General features: G+C 39.2%; 2 protein-coding genes across 2 annotated transcripts; both read right to left on the reverse strand.

Annotated features, from left to right (window-relative positions):
• Window positions 1–305: 305 nt before the first annotated feature.
• On the reverse strand, window positions 306–3,472 carry LOC106350487 (polyubiquitin-like). Its single transcript, XM_048751522.1, has 2 exons — window positions 3,363–3,472; window positions 306–3,210 (listed from the first exon to the last, which is right to left on the reverse strand). Exon 2 carries the CDS (start codon window positions 3,208–3,210, stop codon window positions 1,840–1,842), a length of 1,371 nt encoding a protein of 456 aa, XP_048607479.1. The 5' UTR covers window positions 3,363–3,472; the 3' UTR covers window positions 306–1,839.
• A 7,051-nt stretch (window positions 3,473–10,523) lies between these two features.
• Window positions 10,524–11,086, reverse strand: LOC111211065 (glutathione S-transferase T3-like). The gene is made up of 2 exons (XM_048749602.1): window positions 10,862–11,086; window positions 10,524–10,778 (listed from the first exon to the last, which is right to left on the reverse strand). The coding sequence occupies exons 1-2, from the start codon at window positions 11,084–11,086 to the stop codon at window positions 10,524–10,526; spliced, it is 480 nt and encodes a 159-aa protein (XP_048605559.1).
• Between the last annotated feature and the right edge of the window lie 371 nt (window positions 11,087–11,457).

Below are 11,457 nucleotides of genomic sequence, written 5' to 3' on the forward strand. Positions count from 1 at the left end.
CACCAATAGCGGTCCGTCTTGAGGGGGCGTATTAGATATAGAAAGTATATAATTCTCTAACGTTCATATTCTTCTCATTATGTTGTATATACTAACTTCCTTTCTTGTAACCTAATACTCTGTATATAATCAGAGCCTAGCTCAATCAATAAGATATGCAATTCCATAACCTAATAGGAGCTCCGTGTTAGAGAGCTTGACGAAAGGAGTTCCAATCGTGGCTTGGCCTCTTTATGACGAAAGGAGTTCCAATCGGAGCAATGGATGAATGCCACGTTACTAACGGAGGACATCGGTGTGGCCGTTCGTACGTCGGAGTTACATCAAAGAGAGTGATTGGCCGGGAAGAAGTAGCGACTTTTGTGAGAAAGATTATGGTGGAAGAGGATGAAGAAGGACAGAAGGTAAGGGCTAAAGCTGAGGAGGTGAGGGCTAGCTCCGAGCGAGCTAGGGCTCAAGGTGGGTCTTCTTATCGTTCTCACTTCGAATGGGCAAAACAATGTCGCCTGGTGTCGTGATTCGAAAATGATATGTTCTTATTGCGATTGTCTATTATTATAAGTTGTTTACAATTTTGTGTTGTTGCTTTTTTCGTTGTTGTTTTTATTTATTTGGAGTATTGTTTTTGTTCGGAAGTTGTTTTTTCAGTCCAACGTAATTTTTATATTTCAATAGTTTTTCATATTTGCATCTTACTGTGAAAAGCGAAACAAAAATTATTGAAAATTTTTGCATGTGTAAACACTTTTAGAAATGGTATTTTATACGTACTAACACGTAAGAAAAGAGTAATTTGGTTACTTTGGTTTAAAATATCCAAACTGATCCATAGGAATCAACCGATAACCATTTACTTTCCTGTTCATAAACATCAGAATCAAATCCACCCGGAGCTAGAGAACTGACTCGTACGCGATCCGATCCAGCTTTTTCTAATATCTGAATGAGTCTATTTTTTGCGAGCGTTTTCACTGGTGTTTTTAGTCAACACTAGCATATATTCTAAATCAACAATCGCTAGAGCGTTTTCAGTGGATTAAGTTGGTAGTTTTATTCTTGAACATGGATTTCGTCTTTGTACCGGATATATGTTTTAGATCAAAAGAAATATCAAAGCGATGGCAATCAATCAAGAATTTAAAGCAATGTCATAACGTGCACTAAGTAACAACTTATTATTTGTCAGAAAACTACAATAGTGTTACACATGAACATATTTCCTAATTCTAAACATTGATTTGGAGAATATGGTTCCTATAAATTGTAATTATTGTGACTGATAAGTATATAATAGTGTAGAAAAATAGACTGAAGAGCCAAGGTCCTTGATTAAGAACATGGCTTATGGCCCAATTAATCATTAAACTTTGGTTTTGAATATAAATAAATAAATACATGTCATCTTGCAAAAAGTATAATCTCCAGGTAGTGTTCATGAGGGAGATATTGGTGGAGAATTGGCGAACGAAACGGTAAAGGCATAAGAAGGCAAGAGTCTGTCTTTGAAGAACACATTTGAACTACCACCGTAGTAACAGCAAAGGCAAGGTCCAGGAATGGTCGTGCAGTTCATCATCTCTGCCGTGCTTGGCGATTCAATGGCCCTTGTCGCTCGACTTGTAGGCTCCTCATATCCCGAGGATGATTCCCCCACCAAGGGGTATCTAGGTCTTTCTACTTTGTGTTTTAAATCACTCTTGAATTGGTGATCATCAGATCAGTGAAAGACATATCAGAGTTCAAATATCCGATCAAGTTTCATGTCCATAAGAAAAAAGTTTAATATAAAACCCAAAAACAAGAAAAGAAAAACAAAAAGGAAAAACGAATAGATAAAGTCTATTTTGTGTGAAATTTAAAAAAAAGTTCAAGTGTTGACTCCTTTTGGATGTTATAATATGCAAGCGTGCGACCATCCTCGAGGTTTTTACCAGCAAACGTGATTCTCTGTCGGTTTGGTGGGAGCCCTTCCTTGTCTTGAATCTTTGCCTTCACATTCTCAACAATGTCTGAGCTGTCAACTACTAAGGTAATGGTTTTACCAGAGAGCGTTTTCACAAATATTTGCATTCCATCACCTAAATAACGGAGATGAAGGATTGACTCCTTCCAGATGTTGTAATCCGCCAAGCAACGGCCATCCTCCAGCTGTTGACCGGCAAAGCTCAACATCTGCCTGTGCTTAGGGATTCCCTCTTTATATTGGATCCTGGCTTTGACGTTTTCAATAGTGTCTAAGCTTTTGACCTCACCAAGGGCTATGATCTTGTCCCTAAGAGTCTTTATGAAGATACGCATACTTCCACCCAACTTGAGAACACAGTGGAGAGTTGAGTCTTGTTGGATATTGTAATCAGCCAAGGTGCTGTCATCTTCGATCTGATATCCGGAAAAGAGAAGACACTGCTGGTCGGTAGGAAATCCTTCCTTACGTTGTATCATTGTCTTGACGCTGTCAATGGTGCATGAGCTTTGAACCACAAGGGCTATGGTCTTGCCTGCAAGGAACTTAACAAAGATTTTCATAAATACTCCCAAAACCAAGTGTATAGTTGAATCTTTTTGGATATTGTAATCAGCCACGGTACGGTGATCCTCCATCTGATTTCCAACAAAGATAAGCCTCTGCTTGTCGCTAGGGATTCCTTCCTTAAATTGTATCCTTGATTTGACGTTGCCAATGGTGTCCGAGCTTCGGACGTTAAGAGTTATGGTTATGCCTATAAGAGTCTTTACGTAGATGCGCATAAATCTTGCCGACCCAAGAGCCAAGTAGATAATTGAGTCTTTTTGGATATTGTAATCAGCCAAGGTACGGTGATCCTCTATCTGATTTCCGGAAAACGTAAGCGTCTGCTTGTCGCTAGGGATACAAAATTTATATTGTATCCTTGCCTTGACGTTGCCAATGGTGTCTGAGCTTTGGACGTAAAGAGTTATGGTCTTTCCTGTACGAGTCTTTACGAAGATTCGGATAGTTCCGCTCAACCTGAGAACCAAGTGGAGAGTTGAGTCTTTTTGGATATTGTAATCAGCCACGGTACGGTGATCCTCCATCTGATTTCCGACAAAGATAAGTCTCTGCTGGTCGCTAGGGACTCCTTCCTTATCTTCTATCATTGCCTTGACGTTGTCAATGGTGTCTGACCTTCGGACCAAAAGGGTTATGCTCTTGCCTGTAACAAACCTAACAAAGATTTGCATCATCATCTGAAAAAAAAAGTATGCAATTCTTGTTAGCACACAAAATCGTACAAAAGTTTCCACCGATCCTTATGAATCTTTATCTAAGAAGAAAAACTCAAGTTTAAGGGCATAAACACAATCAACATATGGTTAAAAAAGTTGAAGAAACAACATACCTTTTAAGAATTATGAAAGTCTTGCACAACTGTTAGGGTTTACGTTTATAAGTTTAAAAGAGATGATTTATAATGAAGGGTAGTCTTCTTATATAGTGTTTTAGCCTTAGAGCATCCTTATCAACTGTTAATAAAATATAAATATTAGTTAGATAATGTTTACAATTAAGTATTGAAAAAAATTATGAATTATTTGATAAGGAAGTCAAAAAAGATATTTAAAATTTAGTATACTAAATGAAAATATGTTATTGCGTGTCACATAAACTCTTTTATTAACAAGAGTAATAAAATTATTGTTTCAGCAATATTTAGTTATTATACTATTCAAAGCCGGAGATAAATCTCATTCTTTGTGGATGTTATGAAACTCATGTAAACCTGATTTTTCGGCAATTCTTGAGCTAATGTCTGTTAGATTTCACCATGAACGAACGCTCTCCTCACTGGAATCACTCTCTTTCACACTCTTTTGTTTCGATTGTAGAATCAAAGAAAGTATGAATTAAAGAACACAAGACGCAAAGATTTGTTTACCCAGTGTTAGACTCCGATTTGGAGATCTTACTCACTGGGGCCAGATCAGATCTAGCAATCCACTCATCAAAGAAGAATCAGCTCAAGAAGCGAGCAGGAAGATCATCACGAGTTATATACTCTCGAATGATTCCGTTAGATCTTTTACAGCTGAAGATAATAAGCCTTTAAAGGCATTAGCTATAACTTTGGAAACCCTCTTTCGCGACTAGAGTCTTTCCAATAGCTTCAACCGGTTAATCTTCAATTCACCTTAACCAATGTATCTTCAACTCCTGCTTTAACCAAACACTTTAGAAGATTGTAATCACCTTCATTAACTTCAACACTCCACCTTGATTCAATCTTCATTATCCTTTACAATGAGTAGATTACCATACTGTGATCCTTACCTCTGGCTATGCTAATCATCTCACATTCAACTGATTACCTTCAGCAGCTCCGACGCTGCTTCAAACTTATGTACTGGAATGCACTTTGTCAACATGTCTGCCGGATTCCGCAAAGTATGAATCTTCAAGACTTCTACTTCTCCATCTTCAATAACATCTCTGATGAAGTGATACTTTCTGGCAACATGTTTTGTTCTCTCATGAAACACCTTATTCTTGGACAGACTTATCGCTGACTATGAATCACACCAAATAGACACTGCCTGTTGTTCAAATCCCATCTCCCTCAGCAACTCTTTTATCCAAATTGCTTCCTTCACCGCTTCCGTTAAGGCAAATACTCCGCCTCTGTAGTCGAAAGGGCAACTACTGGCTGTAGACTTGACTTCCAACTTACAGTATTTCCACCAACTGTGAACACATAACCACTCAACGATCTCTTCTTATCCAAGTCCCCCCCAAAGTCTGAATCACTGTAACCTTGAACCTTAAACTCGTCTTCTTGAGTAAACATAAGTTTCAAATCCAATGATCCTTTCAGATAACGAAGCAACCACTTCACTGCTTCCCAATGATCACTTCCGGGTTTGCTCATGAACCGACTGACTAGACCCAATGCATACGCCACATCTGGTCGTGTACCAGTCATTGCGTACATAACACTTCCTACTGCACTCAGATACGGAAACTTATTTGTATCTATACTCTCATCTCCTTGTTTTACTGCTGACAACTTGAACTGAGAACCAATTGGAGTTGACACATATTTTGAATCTTCCATATGAAATCTGTGAATCACCTTCTCTAAGTATATCGCTTGAGACAATTCCAGAGTTCCTTGAGTTCTATCCCTCCTGATGTCGATCCCAAGGATTCTGCAGGCAGCTCCCATGTCCTTCACTTCAAACTCCCCACTCAAGACATCCTTGATCTTCTAAATCTCAGATCTCTGCTTTGCAGCCAACAGAATATCATCAACGTATAACAAGAGATACGCATAATCTTCAGGACCAAGCACTTTAACGTAAACACATGAGTCTTGATCACTTCTCACAAACCCTTGTGACACAATGAATGTGTTAAACCTCTTATTCCACTGCCTTGGTGCCTGTTTTAAGCCATACAACGATTTCTTTAACAAACAAACTTGATCTTTTCCTGGATTCACCTCATAACCCTCAGGCTGCTCCATGTATATCACTTGATCCAAGTTTCCATTCACATCCATTTGTTCCAGTTCCAGATTCTTGTTAACCACAATTGACATCAGAATCCGTATTGATATGTGCTTCACCACAGGTGCAAACACTTCCTCATAATCAATACCTTCACGTTGCGTAAATCCTCTTGCAACTAACCTTGACCTGTAACGCTTATCTTCTACTCCAGGGATACCGGGTTTTATCTTGTATAACCATCTACATGAGATGACTGCCTGATCCTTTGGTCGATCAACAATATCCCAAGTCTTGTTCCTCTGAAGAGACGTGTACTCATCTGTCATAGAACCATCCCACAAATGCCAGTCTTTACTGTTGCGAGCTTCATGATAGCACTGAGGTTCACTTGATTCAATTTCCTCAGCAGCTATCAACGCACAAGCTATATTTGAGTAGTCTGACATCCATGCTGGTGGCACAATCTGTCTTCTACCTCGATCTTTAGCCAACTGATAACCCGACAAATCGACATTGTCAACTGCGTCTATTCCTTCTTCAATAGTATCAGAACCTGCAATTGTCAACTCTTCTTTTGACTTTTCAGAAGCTCCACCTTCACCTGAAGCCTCTCCAACTTTCACTGTCTTCAAACCATCACCATGACTCATAATAGGCTCCATTACTCTACCTAATGAGTTTGACATAGTAACCTGATTAGACGAGCCATGATCCTCTGATTTTACATCCTTATAGACCTTTAGTTCTTGAAAAAAAACGTTTCGACTAATGACACACTTCTCTTCTTCCAACAACCATATCTTGTATCCTTTGACTCCCTGAGGATACCCAAGAAATACTCCTTTCAAAGCACGAGGCTTAAGCTTTCCTTGATCTTGATGGACGTAGGCAACAGAACCAAATCTCTTGAGATGCTGATACCCTGGTTTCCTACCAAGCCACAATTCCTCTGGGACATTATGATCAATCGCTGAACACGGAGACCTGTTGACAATGTATGCTGCTGTAGTAGCTACTTCAGCCCAGACCTCTTCACCAAGACCAGACTCGCTCAACATACACCTAACTTTCTCCATCAGTGTCCTATTCATCCTCTCCGCAATTCCGTTTTGCTGTGGAGTATATGTGCAGGTATGATGTCTCTCAATCCCTTGCTTCCTGCAGAACTCATCAAATTTGAGATTGCAAAACTCCAAGCCATTGTCTGTCCTAAGAACTTTAACCTTCTTGTTGATTTGTTTCTCAACCAACTGCTTCCATTCGCAAAACCTCTCAAATGTCTCATCTTTCGTCTTTAGAAACATCAACCAAACCTTCCTGGTCTTGTCATCTACAATCGACAGAAAATACTGTTTGCCAGATAGAGATAGTGTAACACTTGGAGCCCCCCACAAATCAGCGTGAACATAACCCAGAGCCTCCTTCGTGTTGTGTCTTCCTACATTGAAACTCAGTTTCTTTGACTTGCCAAGAACACAATTTTCACAAAACTCCAGCTCTAAGATCTCTTTCTTATCAATCAGTCCTTTTCCAGCCAAAATCTTCAAACTATTCAAGTTCATATGGCCAAGGCGACTATGCCACAACGCTGTCTTGCTCATCTGCCTCTCAGTGTTAAGATTTTCATATACCTCTGTGTTTCCATCCAGAACATACAAGCCATTCTTAAGATTCCCTTTCATCGCTAGCTTATCTCCTTTGTAGAAACTAACTATGCTTGCTCCACCTTTATGAAGATAGCCCAGCTTATCCAACGTACCGGTTGAGATCAGATTTCTTCGGAGATTAGGCACATATCTGACATTCTTCAACATCTTAATAGATCCTCCATTCGTATTCAACCTCACTGTTCCACAACCCCTGGACTCTACTGTATGATCATCACCAAGTAAGATCATCATAGAGTCGCATTCAGTGAAGTCCAGTAACCAATCTCTCCTTGATGTCATGTGGAATGTACATCCTGAGTCGATGACCCAAGTACTCTTGTTGTCTTGTTGATTCATGCTCAACGCTTCAGACAGCTCTAAGATCTCTTTCTTATCAATCAGTCATTTTCCAGCCAAGATCTTCAAACTATTCAAGTTCATATGGCCAAGGCGACTATGCCACAACGCTGTCTTGCTCATCTGCCTCTCAGTGTTAAGATTTTCATATACCTTTGTGTTTCCATCCAGAACATACAAGCCATTCTTAAGATTCTCTTTCATCCCCAGCTTATCTCCTTTGTAGAAACTAACTATGCCTGCTCCACCTTTATGAAGATAGCCCAGCTTATCCAACGTACCGGTTGAGATCAGATTCCTTCGGAGATTAGGCACATATCTGACATTCTTCAACATCTTAATAGATCCTCCATTCGTATTCAACCTCACTGTTCCACAACCCCTGGACTCTACTGTATGATCATCACCAAGTAAGATCATCATAGAGTCGCATTCAGTGAAGTCCAGTAACCAATCTCTCCTTGATGTCATGTGGAATGTACATCCTGAGTCGATGACCCAAGTACTCTTGTTGTCTTGTTGATTCATGCTCAACGCTTCAGAGAACATCAGCTTTTCAGTAATCACTCCAGCTTCACCAGGACTATCTTCCTCCATTCGACGCTTTCTAGCATAGCAGTCCTTTTTGACATGTCCTTCCTTCTTGCAAAACCAACAAGTAAGCTTTGATCTTGAATTTGACCTGCTTCTATTCTTGCTTCTCTTTGAATCCTTTGACCCTCTGAAGTTTGATCTTCCTCTGTCACTTGTGTACAATGCAGACCCAGACCCTTTTTCAGACTTCTCAGTTTTAGTAATCTCTCGCTCTCTAGATTTTGCAGCTGAAATCACTTCTTGTAACGTCAATGATTCTCTTCCATACTTCAATGTATGTTTCAGTTGATCAAAGTTTGACGGTAGCGAAGTTAACAACAAGATCGCTTGTACTTCATCAGTTACACACACCTGCAAACTTCCCAACTCAGTAATAATCTTCAGAAACTCGTCTACATTTTGATCAATAGTCTTTGAATCAACCATCCGGAACGTGTAGAAATTCAATTGCAAGTGTATGCGATTCGGCAGAGAACTCTCCATGTAGAGATGATTCAAGAGCGACCAGATCTGAGCCAAAGATTCATCAACATTTATCTTCCTTAGAACCTTATCTCCAAGATTCATAACAATCAGATTCTTGGCCTTCTCTGACTTCTCAATCTTGGCTAGATCGGGAACAACCTTCTTCTCAGACTCCGATGACGCGTTATCCTCTTCATCATCATCCTCAGTCTTCTTCTCTTCCGTCTTCGATACTGAGATAACCTTCTCAAGTTTAGTATCAGTAAGCACCTCCTTCAACCCTAGGTAACCGAGATGCGCCATCATCCTTATCTTCCATAGTGAGAAATCTTCGGTACCGTCGAAGATTCTGATGTTCGGCGTCGTCAGCGTCAATGGATTCATCGTTGAACCTGGCTCTGATACCACTTTGTTAGATTTCACCATGAACGAACGCTCCCCTCACTGGAATCACTCTCTTTCACACTCGTTTGTTTCGATTGTAGAATCAAAGAAAGTATGAATGAACGAACACAAGACGAAAAGATTTGTTTACCCAGTGTTAGACTCCGATTTGGAGATCTTACTCACTGGGGCCAGATCAGATCTAGCAATCCACTCATCAAAGAAGAATCAGCTCAAGAGGCGAGCAGGAAGATCATCACGAGTTATATACTCTCGAATGATTCCGTTAGATCTTTTACAGCTGAAGATAATAAGCCTTTAAAGGCATTAGCTACAACTTTGGAAACCCTCTTTCGCGACTAGAGTCTTTCCAATAGCTTCAACCGGTTAAACTTCAATTCACCTTAACCAATCTATCTTCAACTCCTGCTTTAACCAAACACTTTAGAAGATTGTAATCACCTTCATTAACTTCAACAATGTCTGCAATTCCATAATGCAAACAATATCCAAATCGAAAATGCCCAACTTTATACGTACTAACACATAAGAAAAGAGTAGTTACTTTGGTTTAAAATATCCAAACTCCATCAGATACAACAGATAACCAGTTACTATCCTCTTCATAAACATCAGAACTAAAACCTACCCGGCTACCCCGACTCGGGAAGACTGTCTCGTACGTGATCTGGTTTCTTATAATACCCGAATGAAACTGTTTGTGAGCGTTTTCACTGGTGTTTTTAGTCAACACTAGCATATATTCTAAATCAACATCGCTAGAGCGTTTTCAGTGGATTAAAGTTGGTAGTTTTATTCTTGAACATAGATTTCGTCTTATGCCCTTTTTCAAAAAAAAAAAAAACATAGATTTCGTCTTTATACTGGATTATATGTTTAGATCAAAAGAAAAATTAAAGCGATGGCATTCAATCAAGAAGTTAAAGCAACATCATTTAAAGTTTATACATATTCTTAAAGAAATATCTTATGTGTTAATTGGTATACAAGTTACATAACATGCACAGTAAGTCACAACTTATTATTTGTCACAATACTACAATAGTGTTACAAATAATATATTTCCTAATTCTATACGTGGATTTGGAGAATATGGTTCCTGTAAATTGTAATTTTTTGTGAATGATAAGTATATAATATTGTAGAAAATATGGACTGAAGAGCCAATGTCCTTGATTAAGAACATGGTTTATGGCCCAATTAATCATAGAATTTTGGTTTTGAATAAATAATTACAGGTCATCTTGCAAAAAAAAAAAAAAAATCTCCAGGTAGTGTGCGTGAGGGAGATTTTGGTGGAGAATTGGCGAAACCTGTACAAAGAACAAAACGGTAAAGGCATAAGAAGGCAAGAGTCTGTCTTTGAAGAACACATTTGAACCACCACCGTAGTAACAGCAAAGGCAAGGTCCAGGAGTGTCGTGCAGTTGAAGTTGTAGGCTCCTTAGACCCCTAAGGGGTACTTAACATTAAATTAATATATAATTTTGTGATTTGAAAGGTTAAGTACTCTTGTTAACCTATGTAATTTTTTCTTCTCCATTGGTAGGACCCCATTGAGGTTCTTAAATTTTTTTTTTTTTATTAAAATGATTTAGAGTAAATCTCGTAAGCCATCTTCAAGACATCATCCTCGTTCTGTCCACTCGATCTTTGTTTCGTTGCAGCTTCAAAGCACCCAACAAACTTACACACGGCTTCATTGATCTTCTCCCACCTAGATTTACAGTTGTTGTACGCTCTCGGCTTCACACCAGCTAGCTTGGGACTCGCAGCATAGTAAGCCGCAATTCGTTTCCAAAATGCACTTGCCTTCCGCTCATTCCCCACCAATGCATCCTTGAAGTGTTCAACCAAGAACTTATCAGCACACAATCTTCTGTTGGTGACCACTTACGCCTCTCTTTACGTTCAGGAGTCACAGTCTTTGCGTTTTCATTGCCATCATCATTGCCATTGGGAACAGAGGCATCAGACGCAGAGACAGACTCAGGAGGGGCAGACTGATAAGACTCACGAGGGAAAGACTGATAAGGCTCACGAGGGACATACGCAGAGACATACTCAACAGACTCATTCCACTGACTGTTGGGTTGTTGACTGTTCAAGAGGTTTTGAAAGCTACATTGTTGAATATAAGGATCCATACGAGTTTTGGAACAGAGTTTTTGAAAGCATAAAAGAAAGAACAGAATAGAAAGAAATTGTTTTGGAGAAGATAAAAGTTTTGGAGAAGGAAATAGATTTGGAGTCATAGTTTATAGAAGTTAAAGTTGGTTTGTTGTTGAAGCTTTAATGTCAAGTTTTAATGACAATTTTTGATGGAAAGTTTAAAGTTTGAAGTTGGAGATGTTTTAAATGGCAAGAGTTAATTTTAGGTTGTTCAAGTTTTAATGACAAGAGTTCATCTAAATCTACCAAGCAGCCTAAATCTACCATGCAGCCTAAAAGATCATTTAATTCCCAACCACTTACAGCTAAATCTACTTAGACAGGAAAGACAATTTACCTCTTCTCA

The sequence above is a fragment of the Brassica napus genome, chromosome C3, assembly GCF_020379485.1.
Source record: "Brassica napus cultivar Da-Ae chromosome C3, Da-Ae, whole genome shotgun sequence".
Classification (NCBI taxonomy): Eukaryota; Viridiplantae; Streptophyta; class Magnoliopsida; order Brassicales; family Brassicaceae; genus Brassica; species Brassica napus.

Bases quoted from the DNA above. Each gene is read 5' to 3' on its own strand.
- LOC106350487 (XM_048751522.1), bottom strand. From the start codon at position 3,210: ATGATGATGCAAATCTTTGTTAGGTTTGTTACAGGCAAGAGCATAACC.
- LOC111211065 (XM_048749602.1), bottom strand. From the start codon at position 11,086: ATGGATCCTTATATTCAACAATGTAGCTTTCAAAACCTCTTGAACAGT. The intron at 10,779-10,861 runs GTGACTCCTGAA...GAACACTTCAAG, and splicing joins GCAATGAAAACGCAAAGACT to GATGCATTGGTGGGGAATGA.